Below are 27,998 nucleotides of genomic sequence, written 5' to 3' on the forward strand. Positions count from 1 at the left end.
GTATAACACCATAAGATATTAACCTGTAGAATCAAGAATGGTAAATATAGCTCAACTAGATTAAAAGCAAATACCTTTCAAGCCACTCTTTTGGTTTTTCCCACTGTGAAACTTCTGTTCGACAGTTGTAGTAGTATTTTTTCCCAGAAGAGCTAATATGCTCAGACCAGTCATCTGCAGAATCATAAGGCTTAAAAATAATTTTAAACATGAGAAAATATTATTTAATAACTTGATAGCATCAATGATTTCCAAACCATACACACGGAAACAAAAGCATACCTATGAGACCAAAGCACCTTACTCTGTACTGCTAATTATCTGAGTACATATAACACAGTAGACTGGAAATCTTCATAAATCACAGAAAACCTTAAAAAAAAAATCAAAAAAGGAAAAACACAGAAGCCCTCAATCACCATGGCCGAAATACAACATCATGGTGACGAGGAGGAGAAATCACTGCCAAGTGACTAATAAAGACACGAGACCCTCAGTTCTAACTGCAGCACGCTAGTGGTCACACACAGTGCAACAGAGAACAGTCTGCCTGTAGGTACTGCAACACAGTGGAAAAGGGAACCAAAATTTTTAAAATATAGACTGAAAATTCTTTATAAAATCCATGAGATGAGTCAAGCATTAAGTAAGACCCACTGGTCTCATGTAATCATGACCAGCAGTATCACTCATTTTCCCACAACCAGAGCTAGTCTTCCGGATATTCTCACATATAGTCTCTTGCAGGTATCTTAGAGGAAATGTAACAATCACAATGACAGTAGAAAAATCTGAGAAGTCTAAGCTAAGTGTCTGCACTGAGCACAGGAAATGCAGTAAAATGTCAAGTATTCTTCTAGTTGAGAGCCTTAACTATTTTTTTTTTAAAAAAGATTTATTTATTTGAAAGGCAGAGTTACAGAGAGGCAGAGGCAGAGAGAGAGAGGAGACAGAGGTCTTCCATTCTCTGGTTCACTTCCCACATGGCCACAATGGCCGGAGCTACACCAATCTGAATGCAGAAGCCAGGAGCTTCTTCCTGGTCGCCCACGCAGGTGCAGGGGTCCGAGGACTTGGACCATCTTCTACTGCTTTCCCAGGCCACAGCAGAGAACTGGATCAGAACCGGCACCTATATGGGATGCCAGCACTACAGGTGGTGGCTTCACTCACTATGTGACAGCACCGGCCCCAACCTTAACTATTTTTTCCAAGAGGTGTGAGATTAAAATGAATGTTATACAATGTAGCCTAACCTTCTGGGTTTGCCAAAGTGTATAATGACACAGTTTTATTTATTTTGAAATTTTTACTTGTTCGAGAGGCATAGAGACTGAAAGAGAGATTTTGTCCATCTGTGGTTCACTTCTCAAATGCCTGCAACAGCTCTGCCCAGGGACAAAGCTGTGAGCCAGGAACTCAATCCAGGTCTCCCACATGGGCGGCAGGATCTCACCAACTTGAGCTATCACTATTGCATTCCAGGTCTGTATCTGCATGAAAAAGTCAGGAGCCAGAGGCAGATGTTAAACCCTTGGACTTTGTACAGGAGATGCAGCAATGTGGCTGCCAAGCTACACGCCCACTCAGTGACACAATTTTGAAGCTTGAGAAATCAACTTTTACTCAATGCCTTGCCCTACCCAGTTTAATATTACCAGTTAGGAAACATGCTGAGAGAACTTAATGAGTTGTCCATGGGTCAGAAAACTAATTAGTGGTATTTACAAGGATCAAAATTCTGATTTCTGAATGCCAATTATTTCCATTAAATAGACATCAATTCTGGAAATGCTTTAAAAATGTTGAGAACAGTTGGAGAAATGCTGCAGACTCTGCCATATGTTTATATTCTGCAGTTTACATCTCAAAATAAGGAAAATATTGGACTTCAGCCCTGTGCTTCTAAGTCTCTAAAAGCAGTGGGGAGTTAATTTTCAATCATGAGCAGCTAGAAATAAGTTATGACCAATGTTAGCAGGCCAGTCACAGATGCCAAATTCATAAAGTTCTCCATCACTCACTTCACCCTGTACATAAATTACACAAAATCACCCTCCTCTTATAGATGTTATCAACAGATTTGCTCTGCTTGGTTACATGGGGTTCCCGGATTGGCCAAAGGGGTGGAAAGTGGGATCTGAAGCTAGCAGACAGAAGATATGGGTAGCAGAGGGGAGACCAGCGTGATCTAGAGCAGCACTCTGCAAACTGCCCAAGCGCAGCCCTGCACCTTTCCTAGAGGAGATAGAGTTAGCACAACACACACACACCACACACACCTCTCTCACCAGGAATCTCCTTAAGATTCTGCTGCAACCTCCTGACAGTTACTAACTCGCAGACCAGAACCTACAGAACCCTGGACTGTGACACTATGTGGATTTTGCCCATCAAATCTTAAGTCAGCATATACTAATGTCTTAAACCATGTTCCAAGGTATAGCATTACAGCCAAATACCAGTAACTTCTGCCTATATTCTCCCAACTTTCGTCCTCAAGGAGATAGGAAAGAAAATCAAGTAATGGAATAATTTTTAAGATACTAATGTGCAACAGATGTCAATTTTTTTTTTTTTAACTAAAAGAATCAAATTGAAAATCAAACACAAGGACTATAGCCATTTCAAGTATTCTAAATTAGGCTTGAGATGATTGCCAGCACAGGTGCTAAGTAAGTTCAAAGTGGTATCCAAGAATCCTTAGGGAACCTGGGGAACCTTAGGGAACAAGATCTAGACTGTTTTCACAGAAGACCAAGATGACTTTGTCTTCTTCATGTACCACAAGCATACAGGGAGTTTATTAAGAGCTGTCCAGGACATCTGCTTTCACAAAAGATTGGATACAGAAGCAGATAGGAAATTCTAAATGTCATCTACTAAGTCAGACACTAAAGAGATGCTTGGAGTCTTGTTGTTCTAAAATTTGTTCATACAGATACGCCTATATCAACGTCTAACAGTTTTATGATTGCCATTTTAAGTAAATGATTTTAATCTCTTAAATTTATGTTTTTAGATGTTACTCTGACAGGACACAGAGCACGTGCCAAGCAGCTGGTTCATTCCACAAAGGCCTGCAGCAGATGGAAACTCCACCTAAATCTCCCATGCAGGGTGGCAGGAGGCCAACCATTCAAACCATTGACTGATACCTTCAGAGCGTGCAGCAGTGGGAAGCTTCAATGTAGAGTGGAGCCAACACTTGAACCCATGGGATTTAGCAAAAAAACTACATGTTCCTATCTTAATCTAATGCTAGGGGGAGGGAAAAGTTCCCAATATGTGATACAGGCATTCTGATCAGCATCTTAAGTCGGATCAACTATCGCTCAGTTTTAATCTTTTTAAAAAGACTGACTTATTTAAGAGGTAGAGATACAGATAGGGAGAGACAGAAAGGTCTTCCATCTGCTGGTTCATTCCCAAATGGAAGCCAGGAGCTTCTCCCAGGTGTCCCAGGTCTCTTGGGTGCAGGGGACCAAGCACTTGGGCCATCTTCTACTGCTATCCCAGGCCACAGCAGAGAGCTGGATTGGAAGAGGAGCAGCCAGGACTTGAACGGGTGCCCATGTGGTTTGTCGACATTGTAGGCGGAGGCTTAGCCCTATATGCCACAGCACCTGCTCAGTTTTAATTTCTAATATAACTGTTGATGACAGATCACATATAAACAACAGATTTCAGATTTTCCAGAAGAAAATGGCTCCTCATTTTGGTTTGGTTCAGTACCAGCTGCTCCTGCAGCAATCTAGGGGAGTGAACCAGCAGGTGAAAATCCGTGTCCCTCTTTCAAATCAATCAATCCTTTATTTATGTAAATTAACTGGCCATTTTCCATGAATAAAGAAGATTCACACGGTTTGCTGGTAGCACCTGCCAAAGTCCCTCAGCTTCAATCCCACCTCAAGTCTGCTCTGTAATGCTGATCTTAGTCCAAGTGCTGGAACAATGCAAATTACTTCCTCCCAGAAACACCAGAAGATGAAACCACAGTGGGTTCTGATCTCCAGCTCGCCAGTACAGTCCACAACATGAACTAGCTTCAGAGGCACTGTCTCCAGCTCTGTGGATGCCTCCTCACCATCAGGTTCCGAAAATCTAAACTTCCTGCTATTGTATCACAGCCCTCTTGGTTTCCTCCTCTTTTATCCCCCCTCCCAACTTTTAATACCTATCATATCTGCTTACCAGTATATTAAGTTCTGTGTTAAAATACCCTAGTGTAATTTTTTTTCTAACTGACCTCAGACTAACACTCAGAACTATTCTAGATTTATGTGTACCTTAATATCCTTTTTTTCTATCCACACTACTTCAGTGAGACCAAAAAAAAAAAAAAAAAAAAAAAAAAAAAACAAAAAAACACCAACCTGAAAGGTCTTGCCAATTAAGGTATAAAAATCACTCAAACACGCAAGCAAAACCTGCACCTTCGATGGTTTTCTGTCTAATTGTTGCTTTCTTTCCTATACATTCCCACATTGCTACCTCAGATGACTTTCTGATTATAATTATGATACTGCTTTACTGATTAGATCCTTCAATAACTTTCTATTGCCTTTGTACATAATTTGTATTCCTTGCCAAAACAGACATTTTACCATCTAAATTACACTTATCCCTCATCTTAGGCTCCTGCCATTTTTCCACATCATCAAATCCTCCCAGTTCTTCAAACATGCTGTGCCATCTCATACTTCCATGTTATTCCTCTGTATGCTACACAATGTTCACACCTATTCTACTGGCTAAGCCATATTTAAACCTGTTAAGAAGCGTTACTTACAGTTTCTATCTTCTTCATCTAAGCTCTGGGTCTTTATCCTGAGTGCCCTCCAGAGCAACTTTAACAAACACTGTTTTTTACTTTTCTATCTCCCCAAGTCAAAAAGTTCCTTGAAATGTGGTACTTCCCAGTGTTGTGGCTGAGCGGTTTAAGCCACCGCTTGCAGCATCAACATCCTATACAAGTGCCAGTTAGAGTCCCCACTGCTCCATTTCTGATCCAGCTTCCTAATAAAGCAGGTGGAAAAGCAGTGGAAGATACCTCCCAAGTGCTTGGGACCCCACAACCCACGAAGGAAACCTGAATGGAATCCCAGGCTCTTGGTTTCAGCCTGGCCCAGCCTCAGCTGTGACTGCCATTTGGGGGAGTGAATCAGTGGATGGAAGATCTCTCCGCCCCTTTCTGTAACTCTGCATTTCAAATAAACAAGCTTTTGTATCAAACATTTCTTAAAATTAGATGGGTCACATTAACTTGATTCTGTAGGCTTACATTCTAGCATATACCTAGTAAAATGAAATTTTAAATTATTTCTGGTTAAATGAATACATTAGAAATCTGTGTTTAATCTGGACACTGAATAGAAAAATCCAAACTGAGTAACAGTTACTTCAGTCTTAAAACACTTTAACCACGGAAGTTTCATCTGAAGTTCTTTATAACTCACATATTGCAAAGACAAAACTCTGCTTAAGGTAATGCCAAGATAGTATTTCGTGACTATCCTCAATTCTACTAACACCTGTAAAGTTTACCCACTACTTTAAAAGTGTTATTATTGTAGCAAATAAATACATTAAGAAAACGTCAATTTTGGTTAGAACATAAGAACAGACTGGATATAAGGAGCTTTGCCATCAGATTTTTGTAATGAATTTCAAAAAATAAAATTGGGCATGTGTATTAATACTTACTGCATCTGAAGTTTTGCTTGGATTATTGCTTGGATTAGAAGAATGTGAATTTGAACTATGAAGAGCACTGTGGTTGTGTGAATTTTCTTGTGGAGAGTAACTGGTCCCTTTAAAAATAAAGAGGAAAGTGAATTACAGGTAAATTGTATTCCATCTGATTTTTATCATACTACAGACCATTATTACACTTCAGTATCAGGAATACAGTTTTATAATACATAAAAAATCTGAGCCTACTATAGATGCAGCTTATTATACTACATAGCTGATAACCTATGGAACAACGATGTTTAATTAGATGAGGATACAAAATCCTGTGTAATTTCTAGAAAAAACTTTTTAAAGACAAGTTTCACTGGAAAAAAAGCAATGCAGAGTGTAAAAGTTCCAATGATCCAATACTGAAAGTCACTAGTAGCAGTATGTTTTCCAACTATATACTTCCATCTCTTCAGTTTCTGCACCTCACTTTTTAAATAATCTAGTCAATTTTTCACTGAAACAGCATCAAGTTTTCAAAAAGGCTCACAAAGAAAATTCTCAAAGTCCAATCTTGCAAAAACACTTTGGTTAATGATATAAAAAGGTTCCCTACAAAGCCTAATGTTAGTATTTCAATTTCACTCCATATACCTAGGGGCCTTCAGCAACAATTCAACTGGTATTTGGAAAGAAAGGAAGGAAAGAAGTAAGGAAAGCTGGCAATGGTATGGAGGTTGGTTACACTTATAAACAAAACTGAAAGCAGCAGAGTAAATTAAATGGTCTAGTCATTTAGGAATTAGCAGTCAGAACCAGGTAAGACCAGAAATTAGTATGAATTATTTCAATTAACAGGAAAAACTAAACGGTAAGAGGGAATGTATACTTAGAGATTATGACTATAAAAGTTTCAGATTATCCAAGTGGAAATGGTCAACAGATCTATGTAAAACTAGGAATCTAAGAGAAAGGTAGCACACAGTTGTAAATTTGGAAGTATTTTTCCATCAGACATCAATGGTTATTAGACTGACTTTGGCATGCATACAATACACATTCGTGGATGAAATAATGGGATAACAATGGTCAAGGTTTAAGACTGCAAGGGAGAGGCCGGTGCCATGGCTCACCTCGGCCTGCGGCGCCAGCATCCCATATGGGCGCCGGGTTCTAGTCCCGGCTGCTTCTCTTCGATTCCAGCTCTCTGCTGTGGCCCGCGAAGGCAGTGGAGGATGGCCCAAGTGCTTGGGCCCCTGCACCCGCATGGGAGACCAGGAAGAAGCACCTGGCTCCTGGCTTTGGATCAGCGCAGCACCGGCGGTAGCAGCCATTGGGGAGTGAACCAACGGAAGACCTTTCTGTCTAACTCTGTCAAAAAAGACTTCAAGGGAAGCTATATGCAGACTCCAAGACCCAAAAGCCTACTGATGTCATGGTTACTTAACAGGTAATGCAAATATTACAAAAAATAAAGTCCCCAAGAAGCTTTGATGCTAGGAAATACCCAATGTTTCTTCTACTTGTTAGATTTATTAACTTACTTTATAAAAAAGTAATACTTTTAATTCAACAGGAATTAAGTAAATCCTTCAATAAACGCCAGTAAGAATGAACACGATCAAGAAGAAATCAGTTAAAGACTAGTAGCTCAGTGGTTAAGGAGTTGGTTGGAATGTGACCATCTCAAAGTCAAGTGCCTGGATTTCAGTCCTAGCTGTTTGAGTCCAGCTTCCAGCTAATGCACAGAGTACAAGACTGGGTCCCTGCCACCCACATGAGGGACTGGGACTGGGTTCCCGGCTCTTTTGTGGCTCAGCTCCAGCAACCATAGACATTTAGGGAAGTAAACCAGCAGGTGGTTGCTGCTTCTCTCATTGCCTCTAAAATTAACTGATTTTTTGAGAAGTACCATCAGTCAAAAATAAGTTCAGTGTACAGGAAAGCTAACAGAGCAGACCTCACATTACTACCTTACCAAGGCCCGCTTGTGTGGCGTGGAATTTCAGAGTTCTCAGATCTCTAACTGCTCGCTATTCCTATGCTGGTTGAACACCTGATATCCAATTCTACGTCTGAAATTTGTGGTACATGCTAAGCAGAGTATACTTATCTAAGTGGCCAAATCCAAATCTTGGGCACTCAATCTCTAATGAGATTTTCCGGTACACAACATTTCATAAGAGTTGTCACTATTTGTTTGAAGAAGAATCAAGTCAGACACAGTTGGTTTCAGTCCGGGGGGGGGGGGGGGGGGTACTGCACCCTGATTCTTCTTCCACTTTGTCTCATCCCTTTTGTTTTGTACCCTCATTCATAGCAGTTAAGTCACAGCTGTGACAGTGACTATATACAACACCTCAGACCGAGTTTTTGAGAATCACTAAACCTGGGGGTGGACTTAGGATCCTCAAATGATAACAAAGAAAAATAACCCAATTTTTTAAGAAAATCTTAGACCTATGATACAATTTCTACTTTTCAGGCATAAAAATTGTTTTATAGATTCACAGCTAAATTACAGATAAGAAAAAACTAGTAATATGACTACTAGAAGATGAATTTATATACAACTCAAAGCAATGAGATAAATTTCAGTATGCTGACAATAAGGAGAAAAAGCCAATTTTATTGAATGAAATGAACCCCATTAAGTAGCTCAAATGGGGCCAGCACTGTGGCATAGCAGGTACAGCCACTTCCTGCAGCGCGAGCATCCCACATGGACACTAGTTTGAATCCTGGCTGCTCCATTTTTGATCCAACTCTCTACTATGGCCTGGGAAAGCAACAGAAGATGGCCCAAGTCCTCGGGCCCTGCACCTGTGTGGAAAAGCCAGAAGAAGCTCCTGGCTCCTGATGAGCCTACCTCCGGCCATTGTAGCCATTTGTGGAGTGAAACAGTGAATGGAAGACCCCCCGTCTGCCTCTATTTGCAACCCTACCTTTCAAATGAATAAATGAATCTTAAAAAAAAAACAAAAAAAAACACAAAGCCTCAAAAACACAAGTGACAGGTTGATTATGCACATACAATATATAATACATGAGGTCTACTGATTTCTCATAAGGTTAAAATCTAGGAATTCACTCTATTTTAGTGGTTAGTTTTAATCAAAGAAAACCTGGGGTCGGCACTGTGGTGCAGTGGGTTAAATGTAATTCAACTCAAAGAAAAAAAAAAAAAAAAGATGAAGGTATTCTGGTAAAACTAGAATAAACTAACATTCTTACGAGAATCCAAATCTAGGCAGTTGTTTTATAGGAAGCATGGTGTAAGGTAGGCAGGCAGCAGATCCTCAGACTCTAGCCAGCAGGAAAGGCAGATAGTCCCTTGAGTGACATGACAATACTAAGCTAAATGAAAAATCAGGCCAACTTTTTAAATTAAAATTACTACTTCTATTTGGCAAAACAATTTTTGAGGTACCACATCTGAACCTTTTAGTAAAGGTGCGAAGTCAACCTACCAAACTGATGTGACTATACAAACAGAAGGGCAAAGTGATTATTCCCCCTGACCGTGAGGGCAGAGTAACATGGCAGCAGTGTCAGTTTTCCAGAGTAGTACCTAGAGAAGTGCTACAACACAACACTCCTTTGAGACCTCCCATTTTTTTCTTTGAATCTCATGTGACTTTATTAGAATCCATGAAGGACTTGTTTTAGAAATAAAAGCAAAGGTTTCATATTCTTATTAAAATGCAGAATCTAAGTGGTTTTTGGACGGTAGCAAAGAAAAACAGAACATAAAACCCGAATTCAGAATTTCAGTCCCAAATCCAAGGGCACAAAGGAAGACAAAATATACAACCTGTTGAGAGCTATCTTTGACCCAAAGAAACAATGGAAGCAATGCTGATTATACAGTCCTGTGCTCTCTGTTCTCTCTGTACACTACTAAGAAACTCACAGGGGTTTTATGAATCTTTTCTCTTATTTGCGGTAATTAATATACAGAGCACAACAATTAACTGAGATTTCATTATCGTTTACAGCCCTTCCCTACACTCTTGAGGAACAGTAGTTTTTCTACTTACTACTTGTTGAATTCTTCATTTGGTGGAGGGGGAAAAAAAAAAAGGATGTAGGTGGAAGGGAGGATAGGGTGAGAAGTATCATTATGCTCTTCAATTTGTATATGAAATACATTTGTTCACCTTGTATAAGGAAATCTAAAAAAGTTTAGCACAGAAGTATGCAAAATACATTAATGTTTTTCACACTAATTACGACAAAACATTTTATATTTTAGTATATATAATTAAAATTAATTCCAGGCAAACATTTGGTACAGTGGTTAAGACACCTGTTAGGACACTAGCATCCCATATCCAAGTGCCTGGTTCAAACCCCAGTTACTCCATTTCTGATCCAGTTTCCTGCTAACGTGCATCCTGTGAGGTATCTGATTTGGGAGAGAACAGATTGAGTTCCAGGTTTCTGGCTTCAGCCTGGCCCACCTCCAACTTCTGCAGGATTTAGGGAATGAACCAGCAGATGGAAGAGCTCTCCCTCTGTCTGCTTCTCAAATAAAATTAAAAAGCAGACATTAGTCCCTAACAAATTTACAGTCACATTCCTGACTCCATGAGGACACTGCTCCAGATGGACAAGCCCACTGACACTGAGGGGAAAAGAGCTAGAGATGCCTACATTTTCCAAAGAACAGTCAGTCCCATGTCACAAAAAAGTTTCCAATTACCAGAATCTAGAACGTAATTCTGTTTAGCACAGTGGACGCAATTCTCCAGGAAAATAACAGCAGAAATAGCAGCGGAAGATGGCCTAAGTGTCTGGGCCCTGCTATCCACATGGGAGGTTCAGATGAAGCTCCTGGCCACTCCTCTTCTGATCCAGCTCTCTGCTGTGGCCTGGGAAAACAGTGGAAGATGGCCCAAGTCCTGGGGCCCCTGCACCCGCATGGGAGACCCAGAAGAAGCTCCTGGCTGCTGGCTTTGGATTGGCGCAGCTCCAGCCAATTGGGGAGTGAACCAGCGGATGGAAGACCCCCCCCCCCGACTTTCAAATAAATAATAAATCTTTTTAAAAGATTGTAAAATATAGCCATGCAAAATATTTTAGGTCTACCCAGGTTGAGAACCGTTTACTGTGAACACTATCAGATTATGCATCTATCTTACTAAATAAAAATGTGAAGGACACACAATCCGAGGTCATCTTCAATTGTCAAGTAAGATTCTCTGGAGTGGACATTTAGCCCAGTGATAAAGAGGTCAGCTGCGACACAGCACTCCTGAGGTCAGGTCTCAACTCTGTTCCTGACTCCAACTTCCTGCTTGAGTAGACCCTGAGAGGCAGCTGGTGAGAATCAAATGGCTGGGTTACTACACCCCATGTGAGACCAGGACTAAGTTACGGGTTCCCAGCTTTGGCCTAGGTCCAGCGCCAGCTGTGGTGTGCACTGGGCGAGTGAACCAATAGATCGGAGTCCTCTCTGTATGTCTGCCTCTAAAAAGAATAAAAGTTTGAGAAAAAAAAAATTATTTTTTTTTGACAGGCAGAGTGGACAGAGAGAGACAGAGAGAAAGGTCTTCCTTTGACGTTGGTTCACCCTCCAATGGCTGCCGAGGCTGGTGCGCTGCGGCAGGCGCACCGCGCTGATCTGATGGCAGGAGCCAGCTGCTTCTCCTGGTCTCCCATGGGGTGCAGGGCCCAAGCACTTGGGCCATCCTCCACTGCACTCCCGGGCCACAGCAGAGAGCTGGCCTGGAAGAGGGGCAACCGGGACAGAATCGGTGTCCCGACCGGGACTAGAACCCGATGTGCCAGCGCCGCAAGGCAGAGGATTAGCCTATTGAGCCGCGGTGCCGGCCAAAGTTTGAAAATTTTTAATGATAGTCCCTAACTTGCAGGATTGCAAAGTCACAATAAAGTCTGAAATGCTGTACTTAACAGTGTTACTAACCTCTTCTGATTCCTGCCTTCTGGTTTGCATTAAGGGATTAGTTAATACTTCAGGATAAAATTCTAGCTCCTTCATACAGTCTATCTCTTTCATTCTGCCTCCCTCTCTGCCTCTCTACTTCTCAACCACAGATCTCACTAGGATGTAAATGTCCCATCCTCAAAAAAGCCATTCTTTATCACCCAATTCAAAGTGAGCCCTACGGCACCCACCTTTCCTCAAGAGCAATTTTTATGTATTGGAATTGAAACTATATGCCACACGGCTCCTTATTTTAAATTAACTAAGTGGCTGGTCTCAGAAAAAAGCATTCCTGAGAAAACAATGAGTTAGTATGGAAAGTAAATTCAGTTCTATGAACTTACCAAGTTACTGTAAGATTCTAAAAAGGGTGAATACGCAATGAAGCTGAAAACTTACTCTTCTTTCCCAAGCAGATACCTCTACAGTTCTGACAGCAGAGCTGGGCAATGTCACACTGTATGAGGCCTGCAAAATCATCTGGTCTGGTTGCCAAGGCAACTACAGGCAGGACTCGAAGTTTAGTAAATGTATAATGGACTAATTTTAAAACTGATGATTTTCAGTATGCTCTCAATGAGTTCATTGGTGAAGCAGTGTATCTGAAAGGAAAGTGAACCAAGCCTATGTGTGGATGGTGGTTTGAGAAAGCCATGGCCAAGACAGCTGTGGCAGGCTTTCCACGCTGGGGCTGAGTTTTTAAGAAGGGATGTGCTTGGAGGCCTTTCCCAAGAATGGACTTTCCTTGTGGCCAGTGCTTGCTGGCCACAGCAGTTAACCACCATGGGGCATTCTGGGAAGAGGCCGTGGTGTTGACAAAGCCCCCACCTGAGGGACGGCTCCTGTAGCATGAACACTGTGCAAACGGCTCCTGTGCCCAGCCCAGAGTTCTACAACATATCAGGATTTCTCAATGCCAAGTGCTACTGACTCCAGGTTCAACTATTCCGCTTCACCCGAGCAGGTCTCCGGCCTCTCATTGAAGGGCTCGTTCTGCAGGGACCAGAGTTACATACAAGTGAGCTAAACAAGAGGGTTTTCCATATGGGATTGGATTAAATTCCTTTCAACTTTATTCAGGTTGGAACGCGTTTCTTTCTGGTGGATCACAGCTGCCCAGATGTTGTGATTGATTTTTATGTTTCTGTAGAGAAGTATTTTTCTTTCCTCTTCAGGATTTTTGCACCAAAAGAAAACATCAGAACTCTGTGTCCCTCTCTTGATTGTGACCTAACCAGTGTTGACATTTGAGTCCTTAGTGTCGTAGGTCCCAGCCCACCAACACTATATCAAACACTGTTATGCACATAACACAGCACTGTGATCTAATTTAAATACTTTATTGTTATTTATGCTACTATATATAACATACACCAACACTTTTTGCTATCTAACCTAAGTGATAACCCTCTTTTAGTTATCTGCCAAACTCTGGACTTTGGTTTCTTATTGCAGTCGTAATGGTGTCTTTCCCTCCCTTCGTGAGGGCATGTGTAAATCAGAGTACATACATTGTATGGTATTCTTGTTTCTGGAGACTCCTGAGGATATACAAACGGCATTCGGTGTTCTGTAGAGATCCGCCCACCTTTGTGGCGGATCTGTTAAGCCCTCTTCCTCTGAGAGAGCACCAGCAATGGTGGTTAACTCCCATTCTCTCTCTCTCTCTCTCATGCTGGTTATTCTTGAATTAAGCACAGACTCATCACCTCAGTTGCTGTATCATGAATAATGTGTGTGACCCTGTAATTCTTCCACAGTTCAAACAAGTGCTAGTTTCACTGACCAAAAATTATGGAAGGAACACACAATTTTTTTAAACAGTCCATCTTTTAATGGCTGAAACCGATGTGTCTATGGTGCTGCTTCTTGCTGTGGGATTTCTGAAATCACACCCATTTCTGACTTACTGTGAGATGCTCACAAGTACCCTTCCTGTTGTTCTGTTAGCACTGAAATCTATTTATTTGGAATCTATACAACAGTGTGGTTCCACTATATTTCATTTGCAAAAGCGGGGAACAGCCATCTCCACCTTTTGCAAATAATAGATACTCCATATTGGATTCTCAAAGACTTCAATATGGCGAACCTATCAAACCTAGAAACTCTATTCCATCCTCTCATGACTGTGGCCTGAGCTCCCCAGTCCCTTCCCCCTCTCGTTAGATGAACCTCAGCACCCTTTCAGTTATTTAAGCCTTCAGCATTTCTGGAGTATGTGTCGTTGAGACCATCTGAGCTCATGGCTGATGCAGTAACCAGTTTCCTGCTGTGTCATCACACTACTTACACTGCCTTGGTGAACATGTGGAGGAAGAACAGTCTGTGTGTCTGGGAAGCATATACACTTGTACATTTTTTTATACTCTGATTCTTAACATTTCTTGAGTTTTGTTTTTGTTTTACAGGAAAAAACAAACAAAAAAAAAAAACACACAGTGATAAAGCAATCAGAAGACCAAGAGGTTGGCTTGGGGTCATCTGACCTTTCCTGGTCAATAGATCTATATGGCCAAATTAATTTACAGGAGTAATAATTTTTCAAAAGCCAATTTTCTTTTCTGTATGAAACTGCCAATATCATGAATAGAAAGGGAGAACCATAAAGGAAAAAGAACGTGACGTTCATTTGTGTTTGTGCTAACCTAAAGAAGCAGTGTTGAGACAGACGCCATCAGCTGAACCTAGGGACTTGGTGGCGCTGCTTTGGAGGCATCCATACTTACATCTTGCATTCTTCGTGTGTAATCATATTGCCAAAGACAAAAAATTTCATCATTTATTGAAAATAACACTTTCCCCCAGACCTACCATAAAGTTTCTGTGATATATTCCAGTTGCAGTAAAAATTACTGAGTTGCATCAATTGGAAAAAAAAACACTGACGATTTTGTATGGCCCACAAATGATGTTATTAATATTCAAATAGCCCTTGGCAGAAAAAAGCCCTGCATAGCACAGCAAACAAAGGAGAAACAGAGAGGCAAGAGCTGGTGTGCCTGTAGGTGTCTCCAAGGAAGTTTACCATCTGACTTTACAACAGAGCAAGGAGTAACAGACTTCCACTTTGAAGCCATATGGATTCCAAATTCAATTCAGACTTCCAACAAAGCATTAAGCAACTAACTACAAGAATAACAGAATATTTCCTTAATATGAAAGATTTCATTTCCCAAAGGCATGATTTTTTTTTTTTTTTGGACAGGCAGAGTGGACAGTAGAGGGAGACAGAGAGAAAGGTCTTCCTTTTGCCGTTCGTTCACCCTCCAATGGCCACCACGGAGGCGCGCTGCGGCCGGCGCACCGCACCGTTCAGATGGCAGGAGCCAGGTGCTTCTCCTGGTCTCCCATGGGGTGCAGGGCCCAAGCACTTGGGCCATCCTCCACTGCACTCCCTGGCCACAGCAGAGAGCTGGCCTGGAAGAGGGGCAACCGGGACAGAATCCGGCGCCCCAACCGGGACTAGAACCCGGTGTGCCGGCGCCACAAGGCGGAGTATTAGCCTAGACAAAGGCATGATTTTTACATAATGATCATTTTCCATCAGGTATACCTTTCAGTATCAAGAACAATATTCCAAGTTGATTTTTGTTACTATTAGTTAATTTCAATATCATTTTATATGGTTCTCTAAAATAAAGATTATACAGAAAATAGAGGGTTTTTTTCCCCTTAAATTTGAAAAGTAGAGAGGACAGACACACACACACACTCACACTCTCCTTCATTTGCTGGTTTACTCCTCAAATGCCTGCAACAGCCAGTGCTGGGCCAGGCTGAAGCCAGGAACTCAGAACTCAATCTAGGTCCCCCACATGGGTAGAACGGACCCAAGTACTTGAGACCCCTGGGGTATACCAGGAAGCTGGTATCAGAAGTGGAGCTGAGACTCAAATCCAGGCACTCCAATACTTATGCAAGCAGGAGCCTCAAGTGGCCTCTTAATCTCTATGCCAAATGCTAGTCCCTGGGCCAACCTAATTCCAACCTTATGAGCTTTATCTACATGTATATGTAAAACCAAAACAAAAATCACACTACCTTATATATGAATTTTCCTACTTAATATCCAAGAACATCTTCCTTTATCAGTAAACAGTGCCTCTACATCACCTTTTTTTTTTTTTTTTTTTTTTTTTGGACAGGCAGCGTTAGAGAGAGAGGAGAGAGAGAGAAAAAAGGTCTTCCTCTTCCGTTGGTTCATCCCCGAAATGGCCGCTACGGCCGGCGCTGTGCCGATCTGAAGCCAGGAGCCAGGTGCTTCCTCCTGGTCCTCCCATGCAGGTGCGCAGGGCCCAAGCACTTGGGCCATCCTCCACTGCCCCTCACCCTGGGCCACAGCAGAGAGCTGGACTGGAAGAGGAGCTACCGGGACAGAATCTGGCACCCCGAAAAACTAGAACCTGGGGTGCTGGAGCCGCGGGCGGAGATTAATCAAGTGAGCCACAGCGCAGGCCTACATCATCATTCTTAACAATTCCACATGTATGCATATGTCATAGTGTGCAATCAGAAGGAAATCTGTGCTGTCTACCATTTATCTGGGTGTTGCAATTCACAATTCTTTATTTATTAATTATTTTTTGACAGGCAGAGTTAGTGAGAGAAAGACAGAGAGAAAGGTCTTCCTTTTTCCGTTGCTTCACCACCCCAAGTGGCTGCTATGGCCGGCGCGTTGTGGCAGGCCGATCCAAAGCCAGGAGCCAGGTGCTTCTCCTGGTCTCCCATGCGGGTGCAGGGCCCAAGCACTTGGGCCATCCTCTACTGCACTCCTGGGCCACAGCAGAGAGCTGGACTGGAAGAGGAACAACTGGGACAGAATCCGGCGCCCCAACCAGGACTAGAATCTGGGGTGCCGGCGCCGCAGGTGGAGGATTAGCCAAGTGAGCCGGGTGCCAGCCCCACAATTCTTTATATAAAACTAGCAAAATTGGCCGGCGCCGTGGCTTAACAGGCTAATCCTCCGCCTTGCGGCGCCGGCACACTGGGTTCTAGTCTCGTTTGGGGCGCCGGATTCTGTCCCGGTTGCCCCTCTTCCAGGCCAGCTCTCTGCTATGGCCCGGGAAGGCAGTGGAGGATGGCCCAAGTGCTTGGGCCCTGCACGCGCATGGGAGACCAGGAGAAGCACCTGGCTCCTGGCTTCGTCCTCTTCAGATCAGCGAGATGCGCTGGCCGCAGCGGCCATTGGAGGGTGAACCAACGGCAAAAAGGAAGACCTTTCCCTCTGTCTCTCTCTCACTATCCACTCTGCCTGTCAAAAAAAAAAAAAAAGCAAAATCCGATAGTAAGAATTACATGAAGTTATCTTAAGAGATTTCTAAATTGACTTTAAAAAGCCGTTAGTTCAATCACTGAAATGATGAATATTTTAATAACTGTTATTAATATTTTAACAACTGATACTGTAACTACATTAAAAGCAAACTCACAGCACAAGTGCATGTTTTCTTTGCCCTCTATAGCATCTATCAAAACCAAAAATTGGAAAAAAAAAAAAAAAATGTAACCAAATCCAACAAGGGACAAGTCATGGCACTGACAAGAGTTTCAAGAAAAATTAAGATCCATACTAAGTACAGGAAAGTACTAAACTCCAATTCCTGTCAAGTCTACATATTTTGAACACTTAAGCCAGACGCAAGAGAGGAAAGATCACTTGCCCCATCAAATTGACTTTTTGGCCCACTAAGCTAGAGAACTTAAACCTTTGCCCAGACCCCTACGTGTGATCCATGGAAAGAGAATTTAGAATATAGTCAAAGTTTAAAGAAAGGCTAACCTCTGGCACTTTATCACTCTCTTTTCCAAGTACATGCTTTACACACCTCTTTCTCTAGCGTCCGGGGGGCAGACATTAGAATCATCGAAGGCAAAGTATTCACGCCAGTCACCCAACTCTAAGTCTACCATACATGTACCCGTTGAACGACACTTAGACAAGCACCAGGAAGCTTCCCACACACAGCAGGCACACACCCAAGTGGGGGTATACAGCACAAGCAGGTGAAGAAAGAATCTCAGGAACTCAAGAACCTTTTAAACTCAGAGAACACAGACTGCATGAAATGAAACAAAAAGGTAAGACAATGCAAAAAGTGCGTGAGGGTGGCTAGAATAAGGAGAATTTAAAAGATGACGTTGAATTAAAAATTACATTAAAAGTAATAAGACGTGGAGGGTGGCACTATAGCATAGTAGGCGAAGCCACTGCCTGCACTGCTGACATCCCACATGGGCACCAGAGTCTCAGCTGCTCCTGGCTTTGGATAGGCCCAGCTCTGGCCACTGCCATTTGGGGAGTGAACCAGTAGATGGGAGACCTCTCTGCTTCTGTCTCTTTGAAACTCTGCATTTCAAATAAATAAATATTAAAAAAAAGTACTAGGCTGGCGCCGTGGCTTAACAGGCTAATCCTCTGCCTTGCGGTGCCGGCACACCAGGTTCTAGGCAGTGGAGGATGGCCCAAATGCTTGGGCCCTGCACCCGCATGGGAGACCAGGAGAAGCACCTGGCTGGCTCCTGGTTTCGGATCAGCGAGATGCGCCGGCCACAGCGGCCATTGGAGGGTGAACCAACGGCAAAAAGAAGACCTTTCTCTGTCTCTCTCACTATCCATTCTGTCAAAAAAAAAAAGTACTAAAACATTAACCACAAGGGACAGAAAACAAAGAAAATAAGCAAAAAAGACAAAGAGGAAAGCTCTTGGAGAGAAGATGCTACATACGAATGATGAGGCCAACATACACAAAACTAGACATCCTGAAAGAGAAAGTAGAGAGGAATCTCAAGAGTATAATAAAGTAAAACTTCCCTTAAATACAGGAAGATCTGAATCTACACACCGAAGGAAGCTCACCATATGCCAGGAAAGTAATACCCAATAAAATTGTACTTATTCTTATACCCTAGTGAAGTTGCTGGATTTTATACAAAAATTCTAAAAACATCCAGGCAGATGTATGCTGGAGAATAAAAAATAATGTCCTTTCTATGCGAACAGGGGAAAAGGAGTAGTACTCAATTACCCTTCCAGTCAGTATGTCCTATTCCTAAGTAATAAGGTAAAAGGAAAACATTCTCAAATACAAAATAATTCAAAGATCAAAGCACTTATGACTTAGGAAAGAGGGAGCTACCAATCACAAGAAATACCAAAAAAAAAAAAAAAAAAAAAACACCAAATCTGCAGAGAGAGTAGTTGTACTTTGAACAGTGGCAGTATGCATATAATCTAGGCAAACTTGTTTGCTTAGTTATCTGGATCAATAGCCACTCTTATAATAATCAAGTTCCCATTTTGACAATTGTTACTTTCTTTGATTTAAACAACTGAAAGTATACAGTGAATGTTAACTAGACTCTTTAAGCGTTTTTGTTTTTTTTTTTTTTTTTCCTGGCAGGCAGAGTGGATAGTGAGAGAGAGAGAGAGAGAGAGAGAGAGAGAGAGAGAGAGAGAAAGGTCTTCCTTTTTGCCGTTGGTTCACCCTCCAATGGCTGCCGTGGCCAGCGCGCTACAGCCGATACACCGCGCTGATCCAAAGCCGGGAGCCAGGTGCTTCTCCTGGTCTCCCATGCGGGTGCAGGGCCCAAGGGCTTGGGCCATCCTCCACTGCCCTCCCGGGCCATAGCAGAGAGCTGGCCTGGAAGAGGGGCAACCGGGACAGAATCCGGCGCCCCAAACGAGACTAGAACCCAGTGTGCCGGCGCCGCAAAGCGGAGGATTAGCCTGTTTGAGCCACAGCGCTGGTTTAAGCTTTTCATTTATTTTATAAAAGCAGTCAAAAGCACTCTCACCACCCCACACCCAACGCCCACACATTGCATACACTTAATTTATTTAGTATTGACTACATGCCAATGTTGATGTAAGGCACCAACAGAATCACTCTTTCCTGGAGTTCTAGTTTTCTAAACTTAGTATTTATCAAATGAAACTGCAGTTTGGTTTTGTTTTGACACACTAAGATTCCTAGTCCCATACCAGCACACTTAATAATCTGGCGTTTTTCGGATATGTTTTAACTTCTCTGATGATTCTAAAGAGAGCCAGGCTTACAAACTGCATGCCTACAATAGTACAACATATACTACAACTTCTTGAGTCTTCTAAAGCCTCAGAGGCGGATTAAGTAGCATCCAGTAATGTACTTTACTCTAAATCGTTTTTTATTTTTACAATGGCAGTTTAACAGGTATGGAACTCTGCCATAAATGTCAGATTCTGAAAATACATATTTTAAAGTAACTAAATATACTTAATAAATACCTTATTTGTTCTACAATATGTACTAAAAAGTCTTGCTTATGTTATTTTAAGAAAGGCAAATCTACTATATTTTTTCATTCAACCCTGGACATAAATATTAAAACATCCAAATAGAACACAGTAATTAAACTTATTTCCTTAACAAAATTCAGGTATTTGTGTAACAGCTTACAGAAGAATGTGTTTACAGAGAAGACAACAGAAAAGGAAAGTTCTGGCAGCTAATAATAATCTTTAATAACACTTTTTGATCCTTGACAACAAAGTGAAGACTTCTGTGCTCCTAACTCTAAAACATTTCATGTTTGGCAAAGCAGTTAAGACACCACTGGGGGATGGGGGACAGCGCTGTGGCATAGCAAGTAAAGCCACTGCCTGCAGTGCTGGCATCCCATATGGGCGCCGGTTGTTCTACTTCCTATCCAGTTCTCTGCTATGGCCTGGAAAAGCAGAAGATGGCTCAAAGTCCTTGGGCCCTGCATCTGCATCGGAGACCCGGAAGAAGCTTCTGGCTCGAGTTCAGATCACAGCTCCAGCTGTTGCAGCCAATGGGGGAGTGAACCAGCGGATGGAAGAACTCTGCCTCTCCTCTCTTTGTAACTCTTTCAAATAAATAAATCTTAAAAAAAGACACCACTCAGGATGCCCACATCCTGTACCCAGGTTTGAGTCCTGGACCAGCTCTTAATTTCAGCTTCCTGCTATTATACACTCTGGGAGGCACCAGGTGATGCCTCCAGGAATGAAATCCCTACCACCCAGGTGGGAGACCCAGAGTGAGTTCTCAGCTCCAAGCTTTAGCCCAGCCCCACCCAGGCTGGTGCAGGCATTTGGGAAAGGGACCAGAAGATGATATTTTTAAAAACTTTTTTACAGAGAAAAATCTATTTTTTAAAGATTTCTTTATTGAAAGAGTTACAAAAAGCAAGTGGGAAAGATAGGGAGAGATCTTCAATCCACTGGTTCTACTCCCCACATGGCCACAATGGCCAGGCTGATGCCAAGAGCTTCATCCAGGTCTCTCATGTGGATGGCAGGGGTCCAAACGCTTGGACCATCTTCTGATGCTTTTCCAGGGCATTACCAGGGAGCCGGATCAGAAGTAGAGCAGGCCAGCGCCGCGGCTCACTAGGCTAATCCTCCGCCTAGCGGCACCGGCACCAGGGGTTCTAGTCCCAGTTGGGGCGCCGGATTCTATCCCGGTTGCCCCCTTCCAGGCCAGCTCTCTGCTGTGGCCCGGGAGTGCAGTGGAGGATGGCCCAAGTGCTTGGGCCCTGCACCCGCATGGGAGACCAGGAGAAGCACCTGGCTCCTGGTTTCGGATCAGCGCGGTACACTGGCCACGGCAACCACTGGAGAGTGAACCAACAGAAAAAGGAAGACCTTTCTCTCTGTGTCTCTCTCTCTCACTATCCACTCTGCCTGTCAAAAAAAAAAAAAAGTAGAGCAGCCAGGACATGAACCAGCACTTACATGAGATGCCAATGTCACAGGTGGTGACTTTATCCCTTAAATATGTAAGTGCAGCCTACTGTGTGATCCAACAAATACAATCTTTGGAATTTAATCTGAGAAATGAAAAGCTGTTTTCGCACAAAAAAGCTGTAATAAATGTTCTAGCACTTGTATTGTTAACAGCCCCAAATCAGAAATAATACAAATGTCTTCCACTGGCATATTGTTAAATAATTACAGTATGTTATACCATGGAATATTACACAGCAATAAAACAGGAACGAGTTACTGAAACTCAGATGGTTCTCAAGAGATTTATGCCTAAGAGAGTCAATCTCAAAAGGTTAAGGTTGAGGCCAATGCTGTGGCACAGCAGGTCAAGCAGCAGCCTGCAGTGCCAGCATCAGTTTCATTACTGCTCCACTTCCAATCCAGCGCCCTGCTAATGCACCTGGGAAAGCAGCAAAAGGTGGCCCAAGTCCCTGGGCCCCTACACCCATTTAATGGACCCAGAAGAAGCTCCTGACTCCTGGCATTAGCCTGGCACAGCCCTAGCTGTTGTGGCCACTGGGGGGTGAACCAGCAGATACAAGATCTGTCTCTCCTCTAACTGTATTTTTCAAATAAATAAATGTTTGAAAAAAATGTTAGTGCTGAGCATCATACACACATACCCAGACACAAGTATACACATCCTTGAAATGACAGAATTATAGAGACTAAGGAAGAGTGAAGACAGATCATGGCTATGGCTTGGAAGCACAGATTCTTGTGATGAACCTGTTCTCTGTGGTGACTGTTGCAGTCACATTAACTTAAATGGACAAAGGGTATATTGGATTTCTCTACACTAGTTTATACAATTTCAGGGAAATCTACAATCATCTCAAAATTCAACAAAATTTTTTATTTAAACTTAATTAGCACAACAAACAGCTACCACTTTAACCCAAGTGTGGCGGCTCTGTCTACAGCCCTGCCTCTAAGAGAGGGTCACTGTGGTTTTTGTCCTGTTTCTCCCATCAGAGTCCTGCAACAATTCCCACTACCACTCCCCACCCCTCCCTGCACATTCATGTTTAGTAACTCCTACCCGCTCTCCTGACTCCCAGAGCTCTGCAGTTAGACTTACCCTGAATCCCATCTCCCTGACTTCAGCCTCCGCCCTTTCCCAGTCACCTTGCCTCCTAGTTACAACACTGACAGCTCATGTCAATGAACCTCACAGGGCACTTCTCCTCCACTGCTCTTCCTCTTCCTTCTGGATTTGATGTCATTCCAGAAAGCAAGCTTCTAGTTCAAAGGGTTTACTCAGATTCTCCTTGAAGATACAGGATACTGAGTGTTACAGTCACTAAACTGCCATCAGTTTGAAGCTACAAATCAGCCCAGCATCCACCATTACGGCTATTTAGGGAGTGAACCAGCGGATCGAAGAGCTCTAACTCTGCCTCTCAAATCTTTTAAAAAATACAACAGAAAGTGGTACACCTTATCTGTAATGTTTAATTTCTTAAACTGGATGGGGACCAATACGTATTTCCGGAGAGCTACAGTTGGTCATCACCTTGCAATACTGTTCTTTTAATTGTGGCATTCACTGTTTCATGTCATGAGAGAATGTAAACTAAAAAAGAAAAAGAAATCCTTCCAAAATGAAATATTGGGGGCCAGCATTGTGTGGTGCAGTGGATTCGGTGGGCTGTCTGCTACCTGTGATGCCAGCATCCCATATGAAAACCAGTTCAAGTCCCAGCTCCCCTACTTCCAATCCAGCTCTCTGCTAAGGCATCAGAGAAGATGACCCAAGTACATAGGCCTTTACCATCCACATAGGAGACCTGTATGGAGTTCCAGGTTCCTGGCTTCGGCCTGGCCCAGCTCTGGCTATAGTAGCCATTTGGGGAGTGAACCAGCAGATGGAAGATCCCTCTCTCCGTCTTTCCTTCTAACTTTGCCTTGCAATTAAAACTTAAAAAAAAAAAAAAAAAAAATTTAAACTGGTATTTTCCCTCCTGCTCCTAACAGTGACCCACAAGGCCTTTCTGCAGCACAGCCATAGCACCAAAGGCAAACTATGAAACACCAAGGACACAGGCATTTACCAACTATAACCTTTTTTTTTTTTTTTTTGACAGGCAGAGTGGACAGTGAGAGAAAGAGTCAGACAGAGAGAAAGGTCTTCCTTTTCCGTTGGTTCACTCCCCAATGGCCACTGCGGCCGGTGTGCTGCAGCTGGCGCACCGCGCTGATCCAAAGCCAGGAGCCAAGTGCTTCTTCCTGGTTTCCCATGGGGGTGCAGGGCCCAAGGACTTGGGCCATCCTCCACTGCACTCCCAGGCCACAACAGAGAGCTGGACTGGAAGACGAGCAACTGGGACAGAATCTGGCGCCCCAACCGGGACTAGAACCCGTGTGCCAGCACCGCAGGCAGAAATTAGCCTAGTGAGCCGCGGTGCCAACCACAACTATAACCTTGAATAAGCTTTCTCACATGTAACTTTAAAATAGTGCTTATCTTTAATGGAGTGAGTTTTCCAGCTATAATTAAATAAATGGTAAATAATCATCAGCATATACACTATAATAGTAAACAGCCGCCTTATTATCAACAAACTGTTAGTACACAATTAAAGGGTTGGCCTTAGATTGGAGCATCAAGTCTCAGTGACATTTCTCCAGCAACTGCACCCCCTCCTGCCAGCCCAGCAACTTCTCTTCAGGATCTGCTCTATCAGCATGTGAGTATGCTGACGGTAGTTGCCATAAAAAAGAAAAACAAAAAGAACGCTTTTCTTTAATCCACATACCACTGCAGCCATAGCATTATTCTCCATTCCCCTTTTGAAACAAACTTCAACAGTTTACGACGTCCATAGGTCCGGCTCCCATTAGCACCAATGTTCCCTCCTAGGTCCTCTTCCTAGTCACCTGGCCACATCTCAGTCTCTTGTTAATCCCTCTTCACAGCCCTAACCTTGAACATCTGAAGTAACACAGGGATGATTAATCCCCAGCTCACTTTCTTTTCTCTCTACAGAAGAGGCAGACAAGCTTTACACTAGCCAATCCTGGTCACTCATTTATATACTACCCAAGGCTACTTAGTAGTGTCAACCCAGTTTCCTACTATTGGACACCCCTGGGAGGTAGCAGATGATAGCTCAAGTACTCTGCTTCCTGCAACTTATGTGAGAAACCTGGACTGAGGTCTGGGGTCCTGGCCCAGCTTGGCTGTTTTGGGCATTTATGGAGTGAACCAGCAGATGGATGCTATCTTGATCTCTCCACTTTTCAAATATAATAGAATTTAAAACTAAAACTATGTGATAAAGTTAAAGTAATTAAAACAGTATAGCGGGGCCAGCGCTGTGGCACAGTGGGTTAAAGTCCTGGCCTGAAGCACCAGCATCCCATATGGGTGCCGATTCTAGTTCTTGCTGCCCCGCTTCCATTCCAGCTCTCTGCTATGGCCTGGGAAAGCAGTAGAAGATGGCCCAAGGACTTGGGCCCCTGCAACCATGTGGAAGACCCAAAGGCGGCTCCTGGCTACTGGCATTGGATCGGCGCAGCTCCAGCCGTTGATGCCACTTGGGGGAGTGGACCAGCAGAAGGAAGACCTTTTTCTCTCTCTCTCTCTCTCCCTCTGTGTCTGTAACTCTACCTCTCAAATAAATAAAATCTTAAAAAAAAAAAAAAAAAAAAAAAAGGGCCAATGCAGTGGCTTAACAGGCTAATCCTCCGCCTTGCGGCGCCAGCACACCAGGTTCTAGTCCCGGTTGGGGCGCCGGATTCTATCCCGGTTGCCCCTCTTCCAGACCAGCTCTCTGCTATGGCCCGGGAAGGCAGTGGAGGATGGCCCAAGTCCTTGGGCCCTGCACCCGCATGGGAGACCAGGAGAAGCACCTGGCTCCTGGCTTCGGATCAGCGAGATGCACTGGCCGCAGCGGCCATTGGAGGGTGAACCAACGGCAAAGGAAGACCTTTCTCTTTCTCTCACTATCCACTCCGCCTGTAAAAAAAAACAAAACAAACAAACAAAAAAAACACAGACAAACCAAAAAAAACAGTATGGTATTATAGAAATAAGATACACAGAACAAAGCAACAGGGAAGTCTAGAAATTAATCCATGAATATATGTTCAACTAACCCTTGCCAAGAATATCAAGCATATACAGCTGGGAAAGGAAATGTTCTTCAATAAACAGTGATGGGAAAACTGTACAGCCACATGCAGGGTGTCTTTACATCGTAGTAAAAAGTAACTCAAGGCTGGTGCTGCGGCTCACTAGGCTAATCCTCCACCTGCGGCTCTGTCACCCCGGTTCTAGTCCCGGTTGGGGCACCAGATTCTGTCCCGGTTGCTCCTCTTCCAGTCCAGCTCTCTGTTGTGGCCCGGGAGTGCAGTGGAGGATGGCCCAAGTCCTTGGGCCCTGTACCCACATGAGAGACCAGGAGGAAGCACCTGGCTCCTGGCTTTGGATCGGCACAGTGCGCCAGCCACAGCAGCCATTAGGGGGGTGAACCAAAGGAAGGAAGACCTTTCTTTCTCTCTGTCTCTCTCACTGTCTAACTCTGTAAGGAAAAAAAAAAAAAGTAATTCAAAATGGATTAAAACTTGAAGTTTAAGGTCTGAAATTGCAAAGCACGTAGAAGACTACCCGAGGATAAAGCTCCCCAACACTGGTATCAGCAGTATTTTGTACATCTGACATCAAAAACACAGGCAGGACCAGCATTGTGGTGTGTCAGGCCAAACCGAGACCTGTGATGCAGGCATCCCATGAGGGTGTGGGCTCCTGTCCCGGTTGCTCCATTTCCGACCCAGCTCCCTGCTAATGGCCTGGGAAAAGCAGTAGAGGATGGGCTAAGTACTTGGGCCCCTGCACTCACATGAACAATCTCCTGGCTTTGGCCTTGCCTAGCCTGGGCCATTGTAGGCACCTGGGAGTGAACCAGCAGATAGAAGATGTCTATTCTTTGTCTCTCCTGCTGTCTGTGTGACTTTTCAAATAAACAAATCTTTAAAAAAAAAAAAAAAAAAAAAAAGGCAGCTCAGGCAACAGGAACAACAGTCTGTATCAAACTATAAAAAGCTTTTGTGCAAAGGAAACAAAAAAAATGGCAACCTACAAAACAAAGAATTATCTATAAACCATGTATCTGACAAAGTATTAATATCCAGAATATGTAAGGTACTTGATAACTTCACAAGGAAAAAGAAAAGTCAATTAAAAATTCGGCAAGCAACCCAATACATTTTCCAAGACGACATAAAAGTGAACAACAGATATGAGAAAGACCACAGCATCCATAGTCATTAGAGGAAAAAAACCAATACCACAATAATCTACTACTTCACAACTATTAGGATGGCTGTAATGAAAATAAGACAAGTGTGGGAAAGGCAAGGGGAAAAGGGAGCCCTTGTAAACTACAGGTGGAAATGTAAACTGGTATAGCTATTATGGAAATCAGTATTCAGGTTTCTCAAAAAATTAAAAATAGAACTACTATATGATCCAGTAATCTCATTTATATGCATAAATACAAAGGAAGGAAGTATGCCTAAGAGATGTCTACACTCCCATTGCTCATTGCAATTCATAACTATTCAGAACCACCAAGATACAGAAACAAACCAAGCATTAAAGAACAAAAAATGTACACAAACACACACACACACACACACACACGGAACATTAAGTCACACAGAGAGATCCTGTCGTTTGCAACACTGATGAGCCCAGAGGGCATTATTATGCTAATGGAATAAGACAGAAAAGACAAACACTGTATGGTCTCACTTATATGTGGAATCTGAAGGGATGAATTCACTAAACTACACAAAACAAAGGTGGTTGCCAGGTGTTGAGGAAGATACAGGAGGATGCTGGTCAAAGACAAACTTTCAGTTTTAAGAAGTAGTTCTGGTGGGGCAGAATGCCAGATTCCAGTTCCAGCTACTGTTCTTCAGATCTGGCTTCCTTGTAATGCACTTGAAAGGCAATGTATATGGGTCCAAATATCTGAGTTCCTGGCCCCCATGTGGTAGACCTGGTGTCAGTCAGCGTGGCCTAGCCCTGGTTGTTGCCAGCATTTGGGGAGTGAAGCAGCAGACAGAAGATTCATCTCTTTCCCACAATGTTCATGTATTTCAAGTCATCACAATGTGCATCTCAAATACATTCCATCTCGAAATTTTTAAAAAGGGAACTACAACTATTATTACAAACAAGGTAGAAAAAATGTGATCTTAGTAACAAAACCAAGTAGTTACCAGCCCCTCAAAATTTGATTTAGCAGCCATTTCAGGAATATAATCAGCATGCAATTACCAATCTCAAATGTTTAAGACAAATCTCCACTTACTACTGGTATACACTGAATGGACTAAAAGGACAAACTTCCCATTTATCAAAAGGACTACTAGCAGGAAAAACACAGCATTCCTAAACACGAAATAATCCATTCATAGCCAGGCTAATGTATGACAGTTCACCATTACTGCGACAAACTGAGGAGTTGTGATGGCCAAGCCCCCAGCAGAAAAGAGACAATTCCCTAGAAAACAGGGGTTTATAGAAGTATTTATAGTTTTGTATAAATGTTCTGGTGGTTTTAATCTAACAGTATT

General features: G+C 43.0%; 1 protein-coding gene across 5 annotated transcripts in view; it reads right to left on the minus strand.

Moving 5' to 3' along the window:
* WAC (WW domain containing adaptor with coiled-coil) overlaps positions 1-27,998 on the minus strand; it is a 90,388-nt gene that overhangs the window by 31,024 nt on the left and 31,366 nt on the right. For all 5 annotated transcript variants that reach the window (XM_062211099.1, XM_062211098.1, XM_062211102.1 and 2 more), the window contains exons 4-5: positions 5,707-5,813; positions 75-190 (exon numbers count right to left, since the gene is read on the minus strand). In XM_062211099.1, coding sequence (XP_062067083.1) covers positions 75-190; positions 5,707-5,813 — 223 coding nt within the window. The remainder of the gene's footprint in view (positions 1-74; positions 191-5,706; positions 5,814-27,998) is intronic.

The sequence above is a fragment of the Lepus europaeus genome, chromosome 14 (genome assembly GCF_033115175.1).
Source record: "Lepus europaeus isolate LE1 chromosome 14, mLepTim1.pri, whole genome shotgun sequence".
NCBI classification, from domain to species: domain Eukaryota; kingdom Metazoa; phylum Chordata; class Mammalia; order Lagomorpha; family Leporidae; genus Lepus; species Lepus europaeus.